The sequence below is a fragment of the Etheostoma cragini genome, chromosome 7, assembly GCF_013103735.1.
Source record: "Etheostoma cragini isolate CJK2018 chromosome 7, CSU_Ecrag_1.0, whole genome shotgun sequence".
NCBI classification, from domain to species: domain Eukaryota; kingdom Metazoa; phylum Chordata; class Actinopteri; order Perciformes; family Percidae; genus Etheostoma; species Etheostoma cragini.
In genome coordinates this window covers 4,308,581-4,335,974 of record NC_048413.1, presented here as the reverse complement: position 1 = coordinate 4,335,974, position 27,394 = coordinate 4,308,581, and the positions used below count along the sequence as shown (strand labels likewise).

The 27,394-nt window shown below is 43.4% G+C and overlaps 2 protein-coding genes across 3 annotated transcripts in view; one reads left to right on the top strand and one right to left on the bottom strand.

Annotated features, from left to right (window-relative positions):
- Nucleotides 1-701: 701 nt before the first annotated feature.
- On the bottom strand, nucleotides 702-20,686 carry asxl1 (ASXL transcriptional regulator 1). 2 transcript variants are annotated; one of them, XM_034877637.1, is made up of 11 exons: nucleotides 20,295-20,686; nucleotides 16,741-16,824; nucleotides 14,118-14,237; nucleotides 13,411-13,612; nucleotides 9,591-9,760; nucleotides 9,295-9,379; nucleotides 7,386-7,552; nucleotides 5,517-5,613; nucleotides 5,119-5,224; nucleotides 3,705-4,785; nucleotides 702-3,598 (listed from the first exon to the last, which is right to left on the bottom strand). In XM_034877637.1, exons 1-11 carry the CDS (start codon nucleotides 20,349-20,351, stop codon nucleotides 1,094-1,096), a joined length of 4,674 nt encoding a protein of 1,557 aa, XP_034733528.1. In that variant the 5' UTR covers nucleotides 20,352-20,686; the 3' UTR covers nucleotides 702-1,093. The 2 variants fall into 2 exon arrangements, with proteins under 2 accessions (XP_034733528.1, XP_034733529.1); XM_034877638.1 differs by lacking the exons at nucleotides 16,741-16,824; nucleotides 20,295-20,686 and adding an exon at nucleotides 16,319-16,598 and having other exon boundaries at nucleotides 14,118-14,235.
- A 3,328-nt stretch (nucleotides 20,687-24,014) lies between these two features.
- LOC117948143 (zinc finger protein PLAGL2-like) overlaps nucleotides 24,015-27,394 on the top strand; it is a 16,508-nt gene continuing 13,128 nt past the window's right edge. The window contains exon 1 of the mRNA XM_034877647.1: nucleotides 24,015-24,165. The gene's annotated coding sequence lies outside the window, so the exon portion shown is untranslated. The remainder of the gene's footprint in view (nucleotides 24,166-27,394) is intronic.

Genomic DNA, 27,394 nt, shown 5'->3' with positions numbered 1-27,394 from the left:
GTCTTTCATCTTGCTTTAGTCTAGCCCAGAGGTTTGTGCGCAATCCCTCCAACTTGGTGCCACTGATCAGTAAGTGCTGCATCAGTCTTCCAGAGGCTTGGTGCTAATGGAAATATTCCGAAGTCTATTGAGCCTATTAATGATGCATTCACACACTGCTCTCCCCTAAATGTCTGTGTTGATACACAGACTTGTAGGGGAGAGCAGTGTCTAAATGTCTGTGTTGATACACAGACTTGTAGGGGAGAGCAGTGTGTGGTCCTTAATGCTTTTAATTGAAAAAAGAAAGATTTTATGTAAAAGGTCAACGGTTCTCCAAAAGTGAAGCCAAAATATCTGGATGGCCACCTGGTGGCTTGCTGCCCTCCATATTGGCAGATGGAACATGGGCCACACTAAAAAGTAAAAGTACGTCAATATTTTTTTTTTGTCATTTTAGGTAGTTCTGATCACACTGATTTTTGTTCAAGTGTTCATTTTTACTGATTTTGAATTCCTTCATCATAGTAGGCTTTCTCAGAGGAATCTCCCTACAATGTGAAGGTCTGTCTGGGTCGGTCACACTGGAGGTGGTGATCCATTTTTCTGTTCATCAAAGGCTTCAAAGACCCTATCGCCGTTCATCATCACTTTATTTGCTCATTGTAACAGACAGGAGTTTAAGGTAAGTTTAACTAGTTAAAACACAAACAGTGCAACAATGTAATTTAATCGTTTTAATGGTTAAAAAAATACTTCTTTGCGCAAAGAGACAACAATAGGTCCTTGTTTTCTGAGGAAACAAGGGACCAAAACAATGGCCACCACATGATGATGACGACAGGTGGAGCAAGATAAGATGAGGTAAATGTTTTTGAGGAAAGAAAACCAAAAAAGGCACAATTTACAATTAACCATGCCCCAAATTCACATAATAATATTAATAATAACAATAATAATTATATATAAGTACAGCTAAAAAAAAAATCTGAAAATCTGCAACAACAAAAATACAGACCGATTATATTATACAAATCTTGCCCGCCGGGCTCCTCCTGTATGCACTCTAGAGCCCACCCAGTCCTGCTGCCAACACTGTACACAGATGAACATACTATCTGACCACCAGACAGGACACACAGAGTTTGGAGGGCCCAATGCAATCGTCATGGCAGAAGGCACCACAGCCTTGGCACATGATCATGGCTTTGAGGCGGCACGAGCACTTGAGCGCCACCTCCTCGGCCGTACTGTCAGCAAAAGCCTGGATGCTGAGGGTGGTCTGGCTGGAGGCCAAGCGGGGGCGCAGCTGAAGCACACTGTCTGCCATGCTCCGGGAGAAACCGCCGTTGTCCAGCACTGACACATTGGCTGTGTAGCTTACTCCTCCAACAGAACCATGCTTGGGGAGCTTCCCATACAGCTGGAAGGGAAGAGCCGAGGCAGAGGGGGAGGGCGAGCCAGCCGAGTAGCTAGCTTTGCCCTGCTCCTTCTTTGCCATCCTGGCAAAAGTCATCTCCATGTTGAGGAGTCCCTCCATAGCCCCTCCGCTCAGGTAGCTATCCACACAGCTCGCAGGCTCCTTTTTGGTAACGCTCATGGGTTTAATGGGGGATGATTTGGCAAGAGCCTGGCAAGGGGCCCGCACACCTGCTTCATTCTTTACAGTGGGCGCAGGAGACAGCTGCAGTTGGTGAGAGGGGGGCCGCCAGTTGATGTTACTCATAGGCAAGGCCTCTGTGGGACAGGGGTCTGCATTGGTGGGAGAGGGACCATTAGGCATGGTCCGGTGGGCTGGCTGGGGCCTGTCTGGAGTGACAATCTGTGATGGCTGAGGACCATGAGAGTCTTTTGGAACTGCACACTCCCCAGTGGTCTGGGGGCTAAGGTCTAACTTACTTCTGGAGGACAAGGAACTGGAAGAGGAGGGCGGCAGAGAAGTAATGACCGGGACAGCCCCGGGAGCCTGCTGACACTGATACTGTGATGCAGCCGGGGCCTCCATCAGACACGAGACGGGGCAGCCTGTTGGAGGCTTGTTGTGGATCAGTTCTGGGCTGGGCGTCTGGGCTGAGGCCTCAGGCCTGGTGCAAGACCCTGAGATCCTTGCCACCGGTGGTCTGGGGTGGGGTCCTGGAAATCGGCTGATCTCCAGCCTGTTAGCTGAATGGGGGGGTAGAACCTTCTCCAGGGGCAGGCTGCCCTGCAGTAGCTGAGTGACCAAAGGGTTGTTGGCCTCCACACTGGACACTGGTCTGGCTGAGCTGGCCAGTCTTTTGGAGGCAGCTGCAGCAGTGGGGGGAGTGACAGAGGGATTTAACCCTCCACAAGACTCCTCTTCAGGAGAGATTTGTCTGGAGACTCTACAACCATCCCCAGGCTCCATTTTGACCACCACATTAGTATCCCTGAGCCCCTGTGGATGGGCTATGGGGAGAGGCTGGCTGTCCTCGTGGTGCTGAGGGTGGAGCATGCCGTTGGGAAAGCAAGGCTGAATGACAGTGTGACCCTGGCGGCTTGACACGTGGGCCTGGATGACTGGCTGCTGGTTCTGAATAGGGGGGCTACAGATGACCAGATGGCCGTTTCTCTGGATGCTCAGTTGGGGACACCAGTCGCGGTCAGGCTGTTGTTGCTCATCCTCTTGTGTGTCATTCTCACAGTCTGAAGCTGTTTCCGTGGAGTCGCTATGTGTCCCAGCCTCGTCATATTTCTCTTCACCGGAGGAGTCCACTTGTTGAAGACAGGATGCACCCGTTTTCCGTCTCTCTGCCACTGAGACAGATAATACCTCCTGGGGTTCCATGTGGTGGGAGCCATGCTGGATTACACCACCTAGTCCAGCATCCTTGCCTTGTACCTGCTCCTTGGGCTGACAAGAGCTGGCCAACGTCTGAATAACATCCACACCCTGAGCGCCGAACCTGGGAACCGAATCCGGGATTGAGGTTGGGGCAAGTGAGGGCTTTTCACAACCCTGGTCAGTCATCTCTGAAAGGGCAGGAGTAGACTCAGGCTTTGGAGAGGGTGAGTTTGCTGCACTGTCTGTAAGCCCATTCAAGGAGCTCTGGACACTAGCTGATGTTGCTTCTACTTCTTCTTCAACCTCTGGCTCCCCGGCTGCCTCTTCTCGAGGAGGGCTTGGGGTCTGTGGAGGTTCAAAGGACATGGAGGTTGAGGTGGTGGACAGGGAAGGAGAGGGTTGGGGCGTGGGTTCTACATTGAGAAGCTGTAGTTGTGTTCCAGACGAATTAGTGCCTGAAGACGATCCCTGCTCCTCCATCCCTCCACCTCTCCTTCCTCCTCCTCCGCCTCCTCCTCCGGGCTCGATGGGTCCTGGGTGCTCTCGCGCTCGTCGTCCATTGCTGCTATCCGGTAGCCCAGCAGCAGGCCGCAGCCTGACCCCGTCCGGCCCTGTCCCCTCGCCAGTGGCTGCAACAGCAGCAGCGGCCTCGCGTTGGGCCCGGGCTTGCTGGGCACGGGCTTTGATGTCCGCCAGGGTGCGCGCGCCCCCCGTCCCCGACCGCCGCGAGCCCTCGCCGGGGGGCACGATGCGGGGGCAGATCTGGTAGGTGGGGTGGCCTTTGACCCAGGGGGGTTTGATTCTGGACAGTTGAATCTGGGACAGAGACACAGGGACAGGAGTCAAACTTTACCTGCACAACAACTAATAGACAACAGCTCATTGCTATACAAGGATTAGTAGTTAGCAGGATAAGTCTTACCCTGATAGGCGGCACCTTGGGCTCCTCGGTTGTCGGCTGCGGCTTCTCCGAACGGACACCGTCAATTGTGGTACGAAAGGACTGACGGTCGTCAAGCCGCGGCCTCTTTTCGGGGAAACTGGAGAAGGCCTGAGTCTCCTCGGGCCTTCGCTTCTGCTCCTTGGGCTGAGCACTGGGTGCAGGGGTGGTGGTTGGGCTGGCTGAGGGGCTACTCTCACGGCTGCTGGTGGCAGTACCCCCTGTGATGGAGGTGACCACAGATGCAGTGTCATCCAAGGGATCGGCAACGACTGCGGCACTGGAGGACGCTGAGGAGGATGAAGAAGAATCCAGGCCTGCGGCAAACGCTCCCTGCCTATCAGAAGGTGAGGAGGGTGAGGAGACCGGTGAGGAGGCAGAGGAAGAAGAGGAGGAGGAGGAGGAGGAGGAGGAGGAGGAAGAGGAAGGTGAGGAGGTGGAAGCCAGTACAGGTGCAGCCTCCTCTGGGAGCAGGCGGGCCACAGCTTCAGGCTCTTCATTAGCACTGGTGGAGGCTGGGCTAGGGCTAGGACTGGGACTAGGAGTAGGAGTAGGAGTAGGAGTGGGCGTAGGAGTGGGCGTAGGAGTGGGGGTAGGAGTGGGGGTAGGAGTGGGGGTAGGAGTGGGGGTAGGAGTGGGAGTGGAAGCTGGCAATGTGACTGGCTCTGGAGTGGGAGAGGGCTTTGGCTCAATGGCGGCACTCTCAGCTGGGAGCTCCACGCCACACTCAGACTGCAGCACCACCTCATCTTGAACAATTGTGTTGTCAGACATGGGAGAGCCCATTGAAACTGCTGGGATTTCCAGTGCAGCTCTTGCCTCAGCTATTTCCGCAGGCTGCATGGCAGGAGGAGTGGCCTTGCAGAGGGTCCGGCGGGCCCTCCTACGCAGGTCAGCCCTTGTGCGTCTTCTCATCCTGCCGTCTCTCCTCCGTCGGCCAACACTGCGTCTCTTGGGGGCACCAGTTGCCACCACAGCCACATCACTGTCAAGCACACTGGCTGCAACTTCACTGGCTTCAGACATGGTAAGCTTTAGAGACTCCTCTTGTGTCAGGCCAGACCTAAAAAAGAAATAAAATAAAAACACACATTGTGGAAACACTTACGTTGGTTGGCATTTCACAGCGGACTTGACTAGGTCATAGTCAAGTTGTCTAAACTGCATGGAGGAGAGCAAAGGAGATGGAAACAAATGGCTTTAAACATGCTGTCAAAATAAATATCTACATCCAGCTTTTTTTAAATAATACTTTGAATATTTAGACATCAAGTATCAGTCAACTAATAAATGTTAATATACTATCTAAGGAACCACCCCAAATATGACAGAAAAGAAATATGGCTGTTGTTGTGAACAGTGAATTCAGACTCCGATGAAATGGGTTGGCTCTTACTTTTGCCCATGGTATTCTTCAAAAAACTTTTCCTTCCACGCCTCTACCTTCTTCTCTTTCTCCATTTCCTGCCGGAAACGCACCTGCATCTCGTGGGTGAACTCACCTAAATGTGCCAAACACATAAAGGTTTAAAAGAGTAGCTCCACAGCCAAACCCTTTGAATCATATAACCAGTGTACTTTTGGTTTTAATCTGATTTAGCTGCCCTTCCCTCATCAAAATAAGCAGCTAGTGTCAGTAGTGTTTCAGGACAGTGCTACCATTAGAACTTATGGTTACTTTTTGTTTCTGCTATCCCAAGCTCTTTCCCCAAGTCTCATTTTATGTGAATATTTAAGCCTGGCAAACGCCTCCATAAAATGTGGCAGCTCGTCCATGATTGACCAATCACTTACCCTCCGCCAGCCTCTCTTTCCAGCTCTGGGAGGCATGGGTGAAGAACTCATTGTTCAGAGCAGAGCTACTCAGTCTGGCCATACCATCTGGTCCAATCTTGAAGAGAGAAGATATAATGCACAAATAGCAATAAAACAATAATACACATGAGGAATATTGGCCAATGCCTGACACTGACCAGAGGAATGACAATACACAGCATCTGTGTGCCTGACCAAGGTTCTTTTGTTGATGCCCATCTAGTCGTTGCACTGTCCAACTATTGACGGATAGCAACTCAGCAGCATTCTGTTGACACTAAAAAGACTTGCAATATGTCACTCACACATTAGAAGGTGGTGACCAATTAGAGCAGTTTGGGCCTTTTTCTCTTTCAATCAAAAGCAATTAATACATTTTAATACATACAAAAGCAATTAATACATTTTTGTAGGGCAGTAATAATTAACTAAATTCATGTTTCAGTATTGAACACATTTTGGGGTCTTCGTTGGTTGGTAGAACAGAGAAAATAAAAAGTTGCCAGAATCACTAATGTCAGCAACACTCTTTTTGTTCAACTCTGTGCCTCTATAGGTGACGGGAGACATAGCAGCTGTATGATAAGTGGGTAAACACTTAACATATTTTGTCGATTCTGAGATATTTGGGCACCCTCAATAATAGGGCTGGGATGGTTTGGTTTTTGATACCTTGAGTATTATAGTGATATCATGCAGTTAAGGTTAGGATGATTAAAGACATTACTGCATTACTTACTTTGGCCTTCACAACACAATGGTCGTTAATGACTTTGTACTGCATCTCCCTCACCCATCCACACACCCTCTGGTTATAGGCCTCCGAATCTTTGTAGGATTTAAGGTCTGCAGCTGTGTTTGGGCTCGGCGAGAAAACCAGGTAGTTAACTATTTCGGGATATGCAGGTGAAGGAAGAATCACAGAGTCGTCCAAGTATCCAAGAAGAGGGAGCCAACTCATAGGGATCTGCACCGCCAATAAACTAATTTCCAGAAATATTGCACCTTTTCTTGTGGTCCAAGTCCTTCCCTTTGCATCTTGGATGCTTTTCTGTTGTTTAGACATGGCTACATTCATTTAGAGTATCCAAAGTGCATGCTACTCCATTGTACTCTGTTCAGTTGTTTACACCGAGTGCCTCCAATATGGCCATAAATCTGGGTCACCGCCCAGAACGTCACATTGGTGAAAACCATCTATGGGGTTAGAACTTCATAGTGCTGCACAATATTTAGTTTCATGGTCTACATCGCGGTGCGTGCCTGCGCAATATTCACATTACAAAGACGTTGCGATATTGACGCTACTTCTTAGCTGCTTAATAAAAAAAGTCACTGTCCTCCTTTTACATTATCGTTACCGGCCGACCCTTCCCCTTTAAGACAGGTGGACACGTGGGCAGCGTGTACGTAACGTCACGTTTTCCAATATTGTGCATTTAAAACTGGGTCAGGTAGGAGGATAGAGCATTAGTTATTACTTTGGGCTAAATTGGTGTCCATTGAGCTTGACCAACCGGGCTAAGTTGACTTAACTTCAACGGCTGACAACTAATGTGCTGCCAAAACTCCAAGTAAAACACACCTATTCCACCTGTGCGAGTAGTGCCCATGAATACTATTTTAATGTGTTTGGCTCATAGGGTGTACCAAACCAATGTTGCTTACTGATCCTGTATTATACTATTTTCCTTTAAATTCACAATTTTTTGTGAATTTGACAGCTGAAAAGGTGCAATGTAACAACCTGTGATGATGAGTCCTGTTATTGCAACACATGTCCAGAATGCATCCTCATTACAGCCATTTACGCTGGGGATGAACATGAAGGGCAGAAACACAACGTACCTGTCGGTCCACCTCTGGCAGCAGCTGCAGCAGCTGTTGCTGCGAGTGTGTGGGAAAGGCTGAGAAGGTCCGCACGTTAATGAGGGCCCTGATGTTGGTGTTGACCAGGATGGAGCCTGGGGTTTCAAAGTCCACATCCACCCCTCCCCGACTCCTTCTTATGGGCCCTGCCAAAGCAAAAACCACACATTTACCTCACCCTGATGCTAAAGCTATCGGCAGCACCAAAGATTCCACTAAATCGCACAGTGGACCCAGGCATCTGAGGGTGTCTGCCTGTGTCTGGGGGGCATTCTTACAGGAGAACTTGCCCTCAGTTGTATTGAGCAAAACCCCTTTTATAGTTTACAATGACACTTCTCAGTATCCCTGTATTTTTACTGCCAATATTAATTAGGATAATGCTGATCAGCATTTTTAATTCTTGCTTTCATTACTGCAGGGCTGCCAACTCTCACGCATTGGCCGTGAGACACACACATTTGACTGGTTTCACACGCTCACACGCCACACCCCCGATTTCTCACGCTGAAGTTTCAACCCGGTCGGTCAAATTTATCTATAGATCTACCTGTTGAGCCACTCGCGATCGACTAGTTGTGCTTTCAGAGACTGTGAGGGGGTTCAAGAGCGCTCCCCGGCTTCAGGTATGTGCTCTGAGTATTACAGACCCGTCCGTCGCTTCGTGTCCTCTCTCTCTGTAAAGATAGAGGTGAGCAGCACGGCTGGTAGCGTAGCAACTTCAGTTCATGTTAGTGGACTCGCTTTGCTGTGGGCAGTGATGCGTTGAATCTGTGCGTAGACCTCTGATAATGAGCAGCATACAGCCACCTCTAAACTTTGTCAGAGACCAGAGACCCAAATGGGCCTCTGTGTCTGTCAGACGGTCTGAATGAGATACTACCATATCAGCGGAGCAATGACATGCACAGCAGACTATATAAGAACTACAACTCTCCAAATCTCGGATAACAGAGATGGGAGGAGTTATATTTAGAATGTGCACAAAGTTGTAAACATGAACAGAAATCTGATGAAACACATCTGAGCTATACTATACTATACTATATATACAAAAACTATATATACTATATATACGATACTGCAACGTTGGGCCACTATTGTGCTTCTCTAACCTCTGTGGATCTCTAAATATAACTGTAAATAATTCATTCAATGTTTCATGAAATGAACATTAGTCTTTATTTTCCATAAAAAATAAATACAGTAAATACAGTATTACAGTAAGTGGGGCCCAGAGGATGAGGGCCAAACATTACTGAACCTTGGCACAAAGGTTAAAGGATTAGAATGTATGTAACTCAGTGGTTCTCCTTCTTTAGAATTTCAGTGGTCTTATCGTTTATCCCTCAACATTAATTTAACTTTGGGTCCCTGGTCCTTACACCAGGCAGGGACCCCTGGACCTGTTCACCACGGACCCAAATCTTCTCAGCTGTTGTGACATATGCTACTGTCTCTTCATGTGACTCATTATGTTTGGCACATTGTCTGGGTCAGTTCTTATATCATCAGAAATTAATAATGTAAATAATGTAAATGCTAAATGCCCTAAAACCTGTTGATACTACAACAATGCAAAGGTTACAGTTTTGCACATATCATGTAACACTTGATTTCTACATTTTTTTGCATAAAATCTCTCCAGAAAGTGCCATTTCATGGTATATTTTTCAATTTTTTTTCCTGGGGGGGCATACCCCCAGACCCCCCTAGGGAGAGCCCCATCCCCCCACAAATGACAAATCCCAATTTAAACCCTGAAGGATAAAGACCTAAAGGAAATTGCTTTGTACGCGGCAAAATATGGGGCGGCCCCCCCAAATCTCACTCCAAGGTTTTGGGAAAAGTTGGCAGCTCTGTTACTGATAAAAAGAGTGTCTCTTACCTTGGGGAACGTGCTCTCCATTCACTTTAAGAGGGGTGAGGACAACACGAGGCATCATGACTGCTTTCTTTCTCTGCCTCCCTGACTGCAGCAATACAAATAGTGGGATGGAAAGGTAGACAGTTCTAGAGTCAGTATGTTAAGCAGCACTTTTTTCCTGTCCCTCTACAGATCATGTTCAAACACATGGCATGACACGAGGACATGGCTAATGTCTAACAATTGTTGTTACACAATTCACTTCAAACTGTAAAACCATTCCGGGCAAACTTTTAACCATGGAGTATTGGGCTGACCTGTCTGGAGCGGCTTAGTCTGGTCTGGGTGTGTGGAGCATGTTGGCTCTGCTGTGCTTCTATTCGTCCTTGTTGTCCTGCGGCCCTGCTGAGGCGGGTCTGGGGCTGGCTGCTGGGGGCCGGCACTTCTGTGGAGCACGAGGCACTGGACGAGCTCTCATCCACCGATGCTTCAGGTTAGAGAAAAACATTCACAGAGCTGTTAACATTTACAAGATGGGTGAGCAGTGGCCAATACACCTCATGCTCAAGCAGCGCTCGGTACGTATTGTTTTAAGGATTATCATTATTATTTTTCCGAGTCCTTTGTTTGCATTTTTGATAGCGTTAGAACGCACAAAAACTCAAAAGATGTGCACAGATGGCAGACCTGGTGAAAATTGCAAAGTTCTGTAGTGATTGGGCTCGGGCGTTGCCAGGGGGTTCCACAGCACCCCCTAACGAGCACCATAATTTGGAGAAAAAAAAGTAATAGGTTAATATACCAAATTTTGAGGAACATAGGTCTCTTCTTAAAGTCCAAGGAGCTATTTTAAGAAAAAATTTAAAAATTAACGAAATCTGGGTTTTTGTGCAAAAACCTTTAATTTTACGAACACTTGTTTGAAGACTTTATGATGCACCCTTGGGCACACTCAGTATATATGAACAATCCCAAGAATTGGAGCCCACATAAACACAAGGGAGCCTTGCGAGACTGTCGGTCAATCTGTCTTAAGATGGCGGGGTTTTGATTTTTATATTTAAACAACAGCAAATTAGGCAACATGCAAAACCAACTTTGAGTCCCGTTTGCACAAGAATGTGCAAGTAGACTTGGTGGACCCTCATGACTAAAAGATAAAATGTGCAACTTATAGAGGACCAACTTCCTGTAGGTGGCTGTTGAATCTTGGCAAAAGTTACTCTGATTAACATGAAACAGAATGTGTTGTTTACATGTGACCTTGAGCCGCCCCTTTACCCCACACATGTACACAGACCAGACCCCCTATCATAACTTAAACTGTTTAATAGGGGTAGGAAAGCTAATCAATTCTTAGATGCATCGCAATTCTCTCTAGAACAATTTGATGCTTGACTCTGATAACTTAACATTGGTCACTACAACAAAACACACAGTTCACTGGTCATTGGAACCATCTGGCAACTTTTAAAAAGTAAACTTTCGGGCACCCAGATAGCTCAGTGGGTAGAGCGGGTGCCCATTTACAGAGGTTTGCTCCTCGACGCAGCGGGCCCGGGTTTGAGTCCAGCCTGCGGCCCTTTGCTGCATGTCTCTTCCCCTCTCTCTCTCCCCCTTTCACATCTTCGGCTGTCCTCTGACTAATAAATGGATAACAACTTTATAAAAAAAAAAAGAAATAAAAGTAAAATTTCTATTCAGACTCTTACTGGCATCCATTTTTGGCGTCTCGCGGCATCTCCTGTTTCATGTTCTAAGAACCCAATTCTCCACCTTTAAATATGATTGAGTGTCTGATATGGAAGATCACTGTGAGAGAAGGGGACTTTTACAAGCATGTTTAAGGCTTAAGCATCAAATGACTACAAAATAAACCTCAGTAGACAAAAATAATGCATGGAAATGTAAAGAATAAAAAAAATGTTGCATGAAGATGCATCGATATTCGGGGTAGGATCGAATCGTGGGCCTCTGAATCGGAATGTGCCAAGAGATTCCCACCACTACTGTTTAAGGTAAGCTCTTGTGAGATGAATCATTGAACTCAGCAAAGAGTTACTTTTTAATTGGTGACAGTTGACCCAGCTCCATATGCTTAAGCCACCCTGCCTTTAATAACAAAAGGACCGTTTCTTGTCTACTATTGTGCGAGGTATCATCGAACTCAGCAGATTGTTTCCTTTTCATTGGTGATGATTTGCAGGGTCTGAGTGTACAAAAGAGCAGTGTCCGCATAGACCTGCAAGGAGTGCAAGTTGCTTGTAGTACTCACAGTACTCACAGCTGACTCAATATGAATGGATCCAGCAGGCTCCGTCTCACACACTCTTATTCTACAAACTGAAGGTAGTTGCATTAAATGCAACTTCTTCTGTGTTTCTCGCAGTGGTGGCCGCGATAGAGTTACCAATGAAAATACTAGTACAAATTCAGGTTTACTGTGTGGGCCAGGGCTGTTGCCGCTCTTTCTCTGTTGCTGGAAGCAAGGATAGGGCTGCGCCAAGAGTAAGAGGAAAGGTCCAAACACAGACACGGCTTTACAGAAGAAATGGGTCATTTAACGCAAAATTAAACCATATCGATATAAACAACATTGCTTCGTTTATGGAGAGGCAGCAGATGCAAGGACGTTAGGTTCACCAGTGCCACCTAGGAAATGTTGATCGCATCCTAGAGCCCTTTGAGCTAACAGACTCTAACTAGCACTGCTTAATGCTGTTGTCTGAAAAACAGCACAGATGGGACAAAACGTTGAGTTTACTGATGAACCTTGTGATAGACGTATGAAAGACCGCTATCTCTTATGGAATTTTCCTCACGTTACTCTTTCCTCTGTGACTGTCTACAACAAGAAACTAAGCTGCACGGTGCAGCAAACAACTGACTGGCACATGACCAGACAGTGGTTTACGGAGCGGTAGATGGGCTTTGCAAAAATGGGTTCTATGAATGGAATGACGCATTTAAAATATCGCACAATTACGCAAATTTGATCATGGGAAGCCAAAATTGTGATTGTGATTAGAATTCAATTACTTGTGCAGCCCTACTTCAACAAAACTTCCAATGCCAGTTCAGAGACTGCTGTGTTTTGTTTTTTTGGAAACAAGGCTGAACAACAGTACCGGACTCCATTAACTCTAACTGTCATGTAAGACTCGTGGAGGTGAGCTGTGTTAACATGCACTGGTGCAGACATGAAGTGCCCAACTACTGCTAACCGCTGGTGGAGTTTGGGACTGTTAATGCCAACCATTCTACATTCCACACAAATTCACAGCTGTGTTTATACTATAGCATTATATTATGTTTACATCACTCTAAGCACTATTGCTACCAATGCGTTAGCTGTAATTTGCAGAGCCCAAAATGTGTGTGCACTAATTGTATCTGCCTGTTTTGTATGCCGTTATATGTTATGTCGTTTTCTTTATGTTGAAATGACACAGAGTTGATTGCCTATCTGTAAACAGTAGGCGTGGCTTGGGAGTAGACTCTTTGAGCAGTGAAGCAAGTGCATTCTGGGATTTGGTGTCTTTCATCCATTTGAGCCAAAACCCTTTTCTGGCTTTTTTCCGCCTAGAAGGCAACAATTTTGAAATTTCTTTCACATTTTTCACAAGTAACCCAATTTAAAAGATAAATTAATCTTTCCAATGGTGAAATATCCCTTAAAGTTATACTTAAAGGGGTGTCCTAGCTTTGCTATTACCTTGTCCCTTTAGCAAAATATATATTTATTTTAAGGTAAGGAATTCTTCTTTAATAGAACCGTGTGTTTAAATTAAACAACTATTAACTGTATCTATCAGATAGAATCGCATCTCACCAAATAAAATTGAATTGTTTCAACATTGAATCAAATTTCGTTTCCTGAGAAAATGTATAATTCCTGAACCGTACAGAAGGCTGTGTATCTACATACGTATCGCATGGTCTTATAAGGAAGCAACGCACAGCCAAAGTACTCAAGATAGCAAGTGGATGTACAGAAGTGCATTTGTGACACATCTTATGGCAGAAACACACCAGTGTCAGTGGCCAAAAACCCCTAAAATGTGATCAAGGTCCACTTTGTAATGGAACAACCAGGTGAGTGTTTAAAGGCATGGCTTGTCTCTGGTGTAGTGTTACCATCATTGTCTCCGCTGGCAGCAGCAGTGGTTTCAGTTGAGTCACAGCTTTCCTGCTCCGTGGCCTCAGTGGGGCCAACTGAGGCCACAGTTGTGCTTGCTGCAGGGGTGCTGCTGCTGGAGGCTGGGGGGGCCGTGCTGCTGGCCAGCTCTGTTGATGTCTCTGACTCTGATGTTGTCTTTGTCCACTGGAGGGCGTTCTTCTGCACAGTGTGAAGGAAAAACAGTGCTCTTTGCATGAGTAATGCACATCAAAAGGTTTTTCCCTATCAAATGACTTGGCAACCGTGGGTTCAACTGGCTGCTACATTGAAGTAACCAAATAATGCGATTGCATGATTGCAACAGACTAGCTTTACCCTCTGGTGCATATTCCTATAAGCAATTACAGCCACCCATCATACCGACTACCTTTGGTGTCCATACTGTCATTGTGAAAAAATTCTAGTACCAATTGATGAGCTTCTACATCCTCTTCAGTAGTATCATAAATCATAGCATTGTATCAATGGATCTGTCAGCAGGTGGACTTCAGTAGAAAGAGTGCACCAATAACGAGATTCACTAGGCAACCTGTGGATTATCTTGAGTAACTGTAAGAATCTTTTTCAGATTTTCTACTGACACCTATTATGGCGGTAATGTCAACTCCCATAAATGACTTTTAGCAGCAGAGCATTGAGCGTAAAGAGGATAATGTTTGTCTACCTTGAGAGTGAACAGGCTCATCCTTCCAGGAAGCTTGAAGAAGATGCTGTTCTTGACTCTGTCTCCCCTCACCTGGGAGTGCAGCATGGTGACCAGGCAGGCCAAAGGGGCTGTACCACTGCGTACACAGGTAAATTCGGTTAAAACTCATGTGACAAGACATCTTGGACGCCACATTCAAATTCTGATCTAAAGAGGTGTTGCTCACACCTATTGGTCAAAAAGCTTACTATAATGTGTTAACAATCGCTGCACACATTTGGCCACACAGTTTATATGGTTTATATTTATGTAATATTTTTGTTTTAAGGTTTTATCATAACACTATAAGAATGAATGAATGAATGAAGAATCAGTTGCTTTGGAAAAAATGACGGCTATTTCTAGGAATTGTGTTGGAACCCTTGTTCAGAGGCAGCAGACCCTGTTTAATGTCCACTCACTTTGCAAAACAAGTCTGGCAGTTCTGTTGTTACTTGTATTCACTTTGACACAATTGAATCAGATTCATGCTTATGTGATCATTGTCCCAACATAACCTTTGTTTACAAATAACCATGAGACTGGTTAATTCATAGTAAGTAAGGACATTAACTTATGGAGTGTTTATAATGCGGCCAGCTTTGCTCTTATAAACGACCAATCAACAAACAGATTTCATGCCTACCAAATTTGACCGACCCATTCGGCTCTTTTAATCGCAGTGGATTTTCTTTGGTTCTTTAATCTTTGCCCTGATCCACAAGGAAGCATACAGCACACATCTATATTTACTACCTGTATTATCAGCAAAAGACATGTCATCAAATAGCTGAAACTAAACAATTACTGTGACAAAATAATTGAGTTTATCTTATCCTTCAGGTGAAATGGTGACTGTGATGTTTTCCATAGTAACAGTATTGGCCACATTGTGTTTGCCTTTTTCATGGAAACAGAACGCACCATAGGCAAGCATAGGCCTTAAGGTTGTTTTATGCTTCTGCGTCAATACAATGGCGTACCCTCGCAGACCCCTCTAAGTTGCCGCAAACCCCTCTCTGAACTCGTCCCGTGTGTTGATAGTTGGTGTTTCAAGCAGCCTTCTGTGTGGAGTAGCAACATGCTAGTTCACTGACATGAGCTTAGCAGACATATTTTGGTTACAATGATGGCTTACCCGTTTGTAAAGTGTCTATATGTTAGTACTTTTTGAAATTAGCACTTGGCCAGCAAGCAGTCCTTCTTGGGCAGTTGTATTAAAGTGTGCTTGCTAACATAAACTGGCTGGCAGACACCACGCAACTAAGATAGAAAGTATTTTAGCACAACAGTCACAACAGGGTTCGCCATTCTGAGCACTGTTTTGGTGGTGAGCTACACAGGCGACTCCCCTTAACAGTTGGGCGATGAAATTCACAGCGATGCAAGGCAACCCAAACGTTTCCTCTATGTTGATGGCTGCCCACCACGGTAAAATTTCTGCCGCCATGGTATAAGGCAGACGGTCACCAGGGTTTCCGCTATGTACATGTACATGCATGAGCTGTTTATGAAAAGTCATAAAGCCGCAATTACGCAACTCTGCAGAGCCTTCTGCTCATCTCAACTTAACCAAACTGTCATCCGCTCTCTCACGCCAAGCAACTCGAACAGTGACAGGACACCATCACTCGCAAAGTCATGTCAACCAAGTAAACAGGGCAAGTACTACTTGTCACTCAATCTTAGGCAAAGTGACAAAAAACAACGAAAGCCGCGACATGAAATCCGTACTGACGCAGCTACAGTTCATTGGAAATAACATGTAGGACACTGAATTTGATGAATTTGAGACGAGATGAAGATGAGACCAGAAGCAAACATTAGTGAACGCTGAGGTCCCTCTGCAGGTTACGCTGTATTCCTCCGACACACTGTATTAATGTTAGCTACTGTTTGAAAACCGGTTTCCATGTTAGTGGGGGTGCTTACTGCTCAAAACCAACATGAAAAACCTAGCTAGTAATGTTCAATCAGCGTTTTGTTTTGTTTTTAAACTGTGTATGAAATGTAGAAGACGTTCTACATGTATGAAGTGGAGACGTTAAATCACCTGTTTAGGCAACCTCCCTATGGTACCCTCTATTTGCAGAAGCATAAAACAGCCTTCAGAGTAAGTTTTTGGTAACAAAAGAAAAATCTTAAGTGTATGCAATAAAGGTTTCGGTCCTCCAACCCACCTCCTGTTCAGGCCAGCAGCAGGCAAAGTGGTCCATGTGGAAGGAAATCAAAAAACATTGTTAGAACCACACTGATGGACATGTTCAAAGTATGTGCGCGCTGCGCGATTAGTTCACTGACTGCTAAAAAATACTAGACAAATACGAAAGACATTAAAAAAAGATAAAGCCTGTTCAACGCAATGACACTCTGGATTGAATGAGAGAGAAAAAACCTGATGACTGAAGTCCACAATGTCACTGTGCTTTGTTGTTTTACCCTAGTTGCCCTGCACTAATAAAAAAAGGTACAGCTATGCCACATAACAATATTAACATCAGTTATTGCAATCCCGTTCAAGACAGCAGCTTGTATCATTACAGTCTTTACCATTTAACAGTAGCAGCTGACACTTCTAAAAAGTGTGTGTGTGTGTGACTGACCGCATTTCCTTCAGCCCCTTGGTCTGGATAACATGGAGGATTTGTTTGGGAGTCATTGGTGCATCAGAGAAGTTTTCCAAAACCTGAAAAAGAACCACATTGTTTTTACCACACAGCAAAAAACCCTGACACAACAGCTTTCTAGACTAGCGGGGCGGTGCCACATTCTTAGTGAATGCAGAGCTTCATCCTGTCCGTTTGTGTGTCAGGTAAACGTATGCGGCGCTATCACACGCTTAAAAGGGCAGATCTGCTTTTGGGAACACAGGACCATCTGAGAAGCCGGCATTGAAAACTTTTTGGGAAAAAACAGCGCTTACAAAGAATACCTGCAAGAGATGGATAACCCATCTACCTTTGACATGCGCTTTTGTGGTTAGTCTAGCTTAAAATATTTTCAGAAACACGTTTCTGTTAGCTATTTTTGTAAAATTTCAGATTGTATTCTGAAAAGGCCGCCATAAAAGTCTGGCTTTGAATTTCCGGAGAAACCAAACCAGCGTGATGCGTTCGTCCAATCAACTGATGTCGGCGTCGCTTCAGTGTTTTTTTCTTTTGCCAGCTCGGGGAGGCGGACATTCAAACTGCCTTTTCTGCCAACGGCCAACCGTCGGGTTAGTGTGTCATGTTAGTCTTGGTCAAAATGGTGAACTGGAACACAACACAGAGACAACAGCAGATAGCCAACTACTGCATAAGTTCTGCGCATGAGTGCAAGAAAATAGCAGGCGGCAGTAATCTATTTGTCTTCAAAAAGGGAAACCGGATACAAATGTTGCTAGGATGGCTACACAAAACAGCTTTTGCTCAAATCTACAGCGGCAGAACCGAACGGAGCCTGCGGTCCCTCTGCTTCATTACCCGAAGGAAGACAGCTGATGCCGGGAGATGGCTAGCCAGACTGTCCACTGAATTCTCACTACAGTAGGAGTGGAAGGACCAAACCTGAATGGCCTGCTGCTGGCGAGTAAACTAACGTTAGCTTACTAATTTCTCCGACCAAACATGCCCTCACCCAACACTGGTTACAGAAAATCAGCCAAACCAAATTGTCACTCATCTGGCAATAACAATGTGTTCTCTTACGATGTGACAAAAGCGTGTGAAAGAAATATTAAATTACATGTTACTAATTTAGAGGTACTACTATGCTAACTCACTTGCTAGGGGGCTAATTGTTTAGCAGTGCAAAGAGAGGGATGTCTATCACGGTCTTTATAATAAATTTCACAGTATAGGATATTATTTTATTAACTGTAGTATAATTTGTAGTATGCAGATCATTTAAAAGACACATTGTTGTTTAAACAATTATACCAACAATAGTAGTTATGTATATCTTGTACATTTGCCATATTACGGCCATAACGTGTAAAAATAGAATAACATATGGATTGGCTAGTATGTGTAGTGCAGACGCACTACACATACTAGTGCGACGGTCGCTTACTGTCATCAAAAACAAACTGAAATATTCTACAAGGCTGTAGGAACGTTTGTCTTGATGATGGTCGGTTATCATGCTTTAAAACAGTACTTGGAAATCTTAAGTCTTTCCTTTCTGCCTGTCGTTCTGGACAAAGACCCTCCCCATTTTCTAAACGCTCATAGGTGCACTTCTAAAACTCGCGCTGATTTCTCCTAAATGATTGGCTCTGGAAACTGGAGGTTAGTCGGCGTCAAAAGTCAAAGGGTGGGGTCAAGGTGTTGTCCCCCAGGGTTATTTTGACACAATATCCTGGATTCTGATGCACTTTTATGCACCAATTTATGGTGGGAATACATTTAGTTATCCTTTGAGAAGGAAAACACAGATGACACTCAAAATATAATGGAATATAAAGCAGTATGGGGGTGTTCACATCAGGAACGCTGGATCACAAAAGTTGACCCCAAAGCAACAAGAACAAAATGAAATAGGCTACTTATATTAGTCTTAAAAGCGTGGTAAAGGGAGGATGCTGGCGTTAGTGTAGGCAAAGCATTTGGGCCCAGTAACTACGCACTGTGCTCAGTGATGAGAAGGTCAACGAAAGATGAGAAAAGTCTGAGGTCACATTAATCAACCCCGTTTTTGTGAATAAAAATATCTGAAGTGAAAGTTCTGTCACCTTATGGAAATCCTGGAGATTTCTTAGTGGGTATACTGCATTGTTATCACGTAGACGTACACCACTGGCTACACCGTACCTACATGTAACTAAGGCATAGTTTGTTTTTGTGGCATTTGTATGCATTCATTGTGTGTTGGTTATTATAATTATTATTGGACAGCTTAGACTTGGGGGATAACACGCAGCCAAGGACCACAGGTCAGAACCGAACTTGCAACCTCTGTGGCAAGGACCAAGCCTTTGCATGTGGGCGCGTGTCCCACCATGTGAGCTATCCAAGGGCCCACTAAGGCACAGTTTTAACACAGGACCATACATTGGCCTTTAGGGTTAGGGTATGGTTGGGTTCAGGTAGGGGGTAACTGATTTCAACGGGAATACAACACTGGTGCATACCACTTTAGTGAGCTACATAAGCCGCCAAAGGGATCGGCATATACCATTGTCCTTTACCAAGGTGGCATGCCATTAGCCACTTTTCAATCTTACTGCAAATTAGACCAATCAGCTAATAATAATAAACCCATTGCCCTCAAACAGAGGATACATTAAACATAGTGGGAAATCCCACCTGACCGCACAATCAGACACATACTTAGCTAAATGCTTAACGATAGCTATCCCGTGTGCTTTTGGAGGTTACACACAATACATCCATGAAATTCACCTGATGTGAAAAAAAATAATAATTCCACTTGCTAACGTTAGGGTTTGACACATTCGCCGTTCATTTTCTTCCTGAATATTTTTTCGTTTCTCGTCGAACTTCCGACAGAGCCTTTTGGATTTAACTTATCTATGTTCACGCGACTTATTTTATTTTCCTGCAACGTGCCGTGCCAATCTGCATTTACAATATAGCTGAGGTAACTAGCTAGGAGTTAATATTAGCTGTTAGCTCTGCTAACGGTTGCGTGCATTATGGTCAGCATTATGATAGAATGGACACTAGAACACCAAGATCGCCATTGCATTAGCGTGATGAGTATCAAAATTCGCGTTTTACGGGTTAGTTTGTTTACGTAAAGTGCAAAGCTAAACCTTGAGTTTCTCAGGTGCTAGCGTTAATTAGCGTAGGGCTAGCTAGCTAGCTTGCTGCCTAGCAAACAAAGAGCTCAAAACAGAAGAGGTGGATGTTAGCGTGCTAGCCAGCGCTAGCATATTCCGTTGCGTAGCGCTTTATGTCAGCAGGCAGAAAGACATGCCGCACATTTAAATGCACCCCCAGTTACATTTAACGTTAATCCCAACATTACCTGCCTTCTCGCTGGGCTAGCACTGCTAATAGCTAACCTAGCTGATATTACATTAGAATACAGGCTCTGTTCGTGAGGTGAATGAACACAACAACACATCTGGATCCACACTTCACATTAGCTAGTTCATATCGTTACATTATTTACACGCAGCCAATTAATAGCTCAGATTAGAAGGTTTACCATGCGAGCTGCCTCAGCCCAGGTCCGCTCCTTCTTTCTCTTTTGTTTGTCCTTCATTTCCTCTGCGCTGGTGTCTGCGGCTAGCCTGCCGTGTGTCTACAAAGCAACCTCAATACGATGGCGGTTTAGCTGCTTAGCAAAATGGCTAACTACGTTCTAGGTTGACTGTTTAGACCCAGAACAAGACGTTCCTTTAGGCTCGTGATGGTGCAGTGGTGTCTGCTAGTCTTTGATAATTCTCGCTACTGGGTCCAGTGCCTTGTCTAAACTAGCTCAACACACATCGTCTCTCTGTAGCACAGAAGCAGTGCGAGTGCAGGGCTGGCTATTGGTGCTGCTGCAGGACGAGCCTCTTTGGAATGCAACAACCAGGTCAAAGGTCAAACCCTCCGCAGGAATGCAACAAAAAAGTCCAGCCCTCTCTATGCAAATAGTGCATTTAAACATATGCTGCATGTAAATAACCATATGCTAATAACAGTTCACATTAAGCCTTCCATCCTGGAATATGCTTTATTAACCAATATATAGCCTAACAACACCAAAATGCATTATAATTCATAACAATGTAGAAGAACTGATACAGAGCTTAAGTTGACTGACCACAAGATCTATTTGTACTGTATTTTTACTACTGGATGATAATACAGCAATATTAAAAAGCAAATAAACACACCTACAGTAAGAGCCACAACATGTAGAATATTTTATTTTAGCCTTAATTTGGCCTTAAATTGTGTAACAAACACCCAGTCCTTTTTTGTCAAGTAGAAGAAAGATAAAGATTCCCAGCAAGGATGTTGCACGAGTGTTTCAGCAGGGCAGCGCATGTACACAGTTCTCTGGCTGAAGGATGCACCTACTGCCATTTTACCGGCTGCATGGAGGTTAAAATGTCCCGTTAAGAATGTAAAATATAGACAAAATAACAGTCTATTAACTGTAGTTATGACCAATGCCAATAACCTGGTATTGATAATGTTATGTAGCTTTAATGCTTAATATGTAATCCAAACTAATGATGGGTGATATGATTATTTGAATGTGATGTCTGAGAGATGACGAAGAAATCTTAGACCCTACTTTTGGTACTGAGCCAACGTTATCGGTTGATGAAGGTTCTGATATTTGTTTGATACATCTTTAAAAGAAAGTAAGCAGACCTTGAGTAAAAATTCTTTATTTTTTCTTCTTTTTGGCAAAACAGCTGTTTCCATCAAGAATTAACTTTCATGCACAATAAGAAATACATCACTTTTTGCATCTTTGGTCAACTCATCCTTAAACAAAGGAAATCCATCAACACATGGGCCGGCTGTGGTAGAGCGGTTGCCTGCCAATCAGAAGGTTGGTGGTTCCCTCGATCCCATGTCGAAGTGTCCTTGGGCAAGACACTGAACCCTGAGTTGCCCCCAATGCTGGCATCTTGTACACAGTGTATGAATGTGTGTGAATGGTGAATGGTTCCTGTGCTATGTAAAAGCTCTTTGAGTAGTTTTTGAGACTAGAAAAGCGCTATAAGAACTTTACATTTACATTGGATGAAGCCAGTTCACATTTATTGTCGGAACACCATTAGTCAATTAGTTAGTTATTAACTGGTTAGTGGATTGAATCATTCTGCAACAAGTTTGCCATTGGGAAATATTTTCTGACAATTTTTGGACCAAATGATTGATTGAGTAATCAACAAAATGATGAATTTAACTGATAATGAAAGTCATTCTTAGTTAAGGTAAAGGTACTTTATTGTCACATACACATACACGCTGCGAAATTCATTCTCTGCATTCAACCCATCCTTCAAGGGTCCTTCAAGGGACCTTCAGTGGGCAGGGACCAACTCAAGATCAGACCAACTCAAGATCAGAGCCAGTGCCTTTGCACAGTGCCGTGGGCACATGTGGTACATGTTTTTTCCACCCGGACAAAACCCACACAAACATGGGAAAAACTTACAAACACCACACAGAAAGTCCACGATTGGATTGTAACCAAGAACTCTTCTTGCTGTGAGGCCACAGTGCTAATAACCATTGGGCCACCATGCTGCTAGTTTAAGCCCATATAAAGTTCCTGCAGCTACAACAGAGAAAACCAATATGGTTACAACTTAGACTGTACTGCAATAGCACACTCATTCAGTATAGACATTTATATACATGAACAAAATATAAATGCAACACTTTTGTTTTTGCCCCCATTTTTTCATGAGCTGAACTCAAATAACTAATGCTTTTACTATGTAAACAAAAGGCTTATTTTTCTCAAATATGGTTCACAAATCTGTCTAAATCTGTGTTAGTGAGTACTTCTCCTTAGCCAAGATAATCCATCCACTTCACAGGTGTGGTGTATCAAGATGCTGAATAGACAGCGTGATTATTGCACAGAGGTGGGTCTTAGCAGGCCACAATAAAAGGCCTGTCTAAAATGTACAGTTTAACTGTATGAAGGAGTCTGGGAGGGGTCCGAAAACCTGTTAGTATCTGGTGTTATGGTTATGGTTATGGCTAGGGCTAGGGTTTAACCATCTCTCTCTCTTTCTCACATTTAATGGCGTCTGGCACTCTGAAGGGATGTTCTCTTCACGGATGAACCTTAGCCCTAACTCTTTCCTGTGGTGAAGAGTGCTCACTAACACAGATTTAGACAGTTTTGTGAACCATATTTGAGAGAAATAAGCCTTTTGTGTACGTATAAAAAGTCTTAGAATTTTTTGTCCCGCTCATGAAAAAGGAGGCCAAAAACGAAAGCGTTTATAAATTCATTCAGTATACAACTAAAAAGGAGGAAAGCATGGGTTGTTAGTTGAAAAAGCAGTTTGCCTGCAGAACAGTCAGGTTGAGAATAAAACACAAATAAAACAGAAATCTTGCACTTATGCAAGGTGCAAAACACAAATTTACATTTTTTACAATTCCGGAGGATAAGTCTATTATTATGTGCATAATTATACATTTACATAGGTAGACTTTTTTTAATATTACCTTTTATTAAAATATAAGTTTGACAATGTTAAAAAAAAGTTCAGTAAATGATGTATAATATCTCTAACCCATCTAGACCTAAATGTGTAATGGGGCAGGATAAGTCTGGGTAGGGTACATGGGGAACATTTCCACATGTGATACAAACCCCCTATACTTTGTCTAGTTTTAAACTTTTTTTAATATAAATATTTCATAGTAGCAAGATTATCCAGTCTTGCGTCAGCAATGGAATATTGCCACAATCCTTTTAGTTTTGAGAGACTGAATCCAGCTTTTTGCAAAACACTTAGTAATTGTTGATTTTGATCCATTTTGTATATAGTAAATCAAATAAAGTAAATGATTGTTGTAAAATCATATATATGCATTAAAAAAAATCATTTTTATGGTCTCTGTCTCTTTTTTTTTACACATCAGGCATATTTACATATTTATTACAGAAAATACAGTTAGTGCCAATATAGTTTTCATAAATGTTGTTTAAAATGTAAACATTTGAAATTCATGTGCAATATTAGGTACAGAGGTATGTTAGCTCTACAGAGTGAGACTTATTTACCATTATGTACTGTATTAACAATTAATAATGGACGTGTCATTATCAAATTATTGGCACAAGTGAGTGTGTGTATGTATGAGAGAGAGAGAGAGAGAGAGAGTGTGAGTGTGAGAGAGAGAGTGAGTGAGAGTGAGAGAATGTAGTACTTGCCCATTTTGCTATAGTTCCCCTGAGCCCGGGGTGTGACGTCACTCTCCCAGAATGCATGGCTTCCAGCGCGGCGCCCAGCAGTCCAGGCCCGGAGTCTAACAAACATCTTTAAACTTGTTCCAAAATGTCGATATGGAGACGAAATGGAGGCTGGACCGAGGCTCAATCGGTAAGTAGCGTTGTGTCCGTGTCTGGTGACCTGAGCTGAAATGTAACCCTGCTCGGTAAAATATGGAGGAGTTAGCTCCCGAAAGACAAACTCCGATACAACTTAGTGAACCGCTCATCTTTTGTTTTTTAACCAGCATACTGCTTCGGCTAACTCTTGAAGTCCATCTACAAGCACACTAACACTAGTCAGCGTGTCCCCTAGACATTAAACTAGCCTAATACACATTCAAGCCTCCCAAGCACAAAACCTAATTTCTCCTCCGCCGCCGAATTTTGTGAGCACAGCCAGGCTAGCAGTCACATTAAGCCCCCCCTTCCCCCGTCCCGTCCCACCAGTCTCTATCGTTACCATTTAGAGTTCATCATTTCAGTGAAGCTCCTATCAGCCTGGGTGGAGGTTTCCCCTACTTTATTTGGTTCCAACATTTTCTCAGTTAGTTTCTAACTATAAAGAGGGTTTATGCAGAAATCGGTGGGGATTAAAGCTTTATGGCAGCTCCATGCCGAGGACCCACAAGATGGCACTATCAGCTCCCATCACCATACTACTACCATACTACCACCAGACTACATACTTTTGATGCAAGGCCTCCGTTTCCTTTTCCTTCATATTCAACATTTTCCTCAGTCCTTCTATCAGACTGCTTGGGCTTCTTTTATAATGCTATGGAGAACATACAATACAAATGCAAACTTTCTGTTTGAATGAAAGTGGGAATACTACAATGACAGACTGGGCTGTTTTTAAAGTGAAAGTCCAATATGCAGATATTAAGTGAAACAAAGGCATGAACAACCACTATCAAAGTTCTGAAGCGTTACTGATGCAAGCGGTGGTCCATTAATGGCCCGTCTCAATACCAAATCTGAAATTGAGTAGTTTCAAATAGCCAACATATTACATTTATGAACTTAGTTCTTCTTTCTCAAGTGACTTTTCTGTCAAATCAATCATTTTCTACTGCCCCAAAGTTTCTCACAAAGGGAATTAAAGTGCTTAGTAAGCATCCCTAGGAGGAAGAAGTGCATTAAACTACCTGTACTATTTTTATTTGGTGTTTTAGAAGAATAACTCACTTTCAAAATAACCATTTGCATATCAATTAACAGTGTTGCCTTGAATTTGTGAAAAAAAATTTCTCCATAGTGAAAAAGAATCAGAAAATGGGGAAAAGTCTTGATGCATTGAAGTAATAAGGGGCCAACAGCAGTACTGGGGCCGAACAATGATATCATATTACATATATTACTATGATCCATTCACAAAGTTGCATGTTAACACAATTATAGGAGACCAAGGTTACTATCTGCTACTAACATTTTAAGAGTTGCATCAGCTAAAAAAATTATAATTTATATTGATTCTTTGGGCCTGCAATTGATATAAGAAGATATTATTAAAGCCCATTTAACACAATCACTTACATCAACTCATGAAAAGCAACAAAAATATAATTTGACAATTTTATTGCGGAGCTCATTCCAAGACATTTAAATGAAAAACAAACTATTATTTTTGATTAAACAAACAATAAATTTAAAGTAGTAATTTCTAAACAAAAACTGCATCTTAAAGAGGATAATGTATCATTGACACGCTGTAATTCCCTTTGAGAAACTTGTAATTTGGGGCAGTAGAAAGTGATTGATTTGACTGAAAAGTCACTTGAGAAAGAAGAACCAAGATCATAAATTTAATAAGTTGGCTTATTTAAATTACTCTATTTTACATTTAGAATTTAGATGTGTGGACCACAGCTTGCGTCAATACTCAGGAAATGCTTCAGGATGAGTGCCTTTACTTTGATATACCATTGTTTCACTTAAGTAATATCTGCATATTGGACTTTCACTTTAAAATAATCTGCATAAGTTATCTTCATAGTTATAAACTAACTGAGAAAATATTGGAACAAAATAAAGTAGGGGAAACCTCCACCCAGGCTGATAAAAGCTTGACTGAAATGATGAAATCTAACTGGTAACAATAGAGAGTGGTGAGGTGGGGTGGGTGGGCTAAATGTGACCGCTAGCCTGGCTGCGCTCACAATATTTGTCGGCGGAGGAGAAAACAGGTTTTGAGCTTGGGAGGTTTGAATGCGTATTAGGCTTGCACGATTAATTGTTATAAAATCGCTATCTCAATTTCCCGTGTTCACGAATTTGTAATTATTTCTTCTTTTTTTTATGACTTTGATTCTTATTTCACTCACAGGCTTGTGGTAATGCCCAATGTGCTATAGGTGCCAAAAAATAATGTGTTTGGTACTGCTAATACTGCCATTGTGATTTTTGTTATGGTTAATGTTTGAATTCTAAGCTAAAAAGGATTCATATTTTTCCGAGGATCATGCAGGCCTAATATGTATTAGGCTTGTTTAATGTCTAGGGATGACTACTGTTAGTGTGGTTGTAGATGGACTTAAAGATTTAGCCGAAGCAGCATGCTGGTTTGCAAACTCATGCCAATCTCAAAACAGTAATGCCGTTCTCTGTAAAATAGAGGGTGACAATTTTTCGGGACTCCCGTGGTTCACGTGATTCCCACAGGAGTCCTGTGGTACAATAGTCAATTTCACTATTGGTAACGTGATAGGGACGGATAGAGCATTGAAATCAACGAGAGCGGGCGGGAGAAGGAATTAGTTGGAAGATTTGCGAGGCATTTGTTACGTAACTACAGTGTCATTATTGAAGTTAAGGCTATAATATGCCTAGGTGTGTGGTGAACTCAGCTGCAAAATGCAGTAATAGATTGCTATCTTTGGTTTGTCTGCAGTCCTATCAGGTCTACCTGGCATCACTGGAACTCCTGTGTTGTTGCTACGCTCCCTGGGGAAACTAAGTGCCGTGATATCCTACTGTTTAAAAGCGTGTAGCTTAATACTAGTTAGTAATAGTCGGATAAGTGGTGTCCATTCATGACGTGGACAAGGAGACAGCGGATAGAAGGTAAGATACTAATTTAGTCTCTCTCCAGACTTTGGTGGGGGCAGTCACGTGATCAGGACATGGCGGGAGTGTTTTTCATGGGATGGGAGCGACAATTGATTCCCGAGTCACCCTCTACTGTAGAACTGTAATAGCCGATCTTTGGTCACCTCTTACTAATCTGACTTTGAGTGATCGCTCCTCACAATAAACAATCTTTGTTAAATAGGTGATGGGTTGGTGAATATGGTAGGACTGTATTTGGAATGATGAATAGAAGATGGGTGTCTCACTGG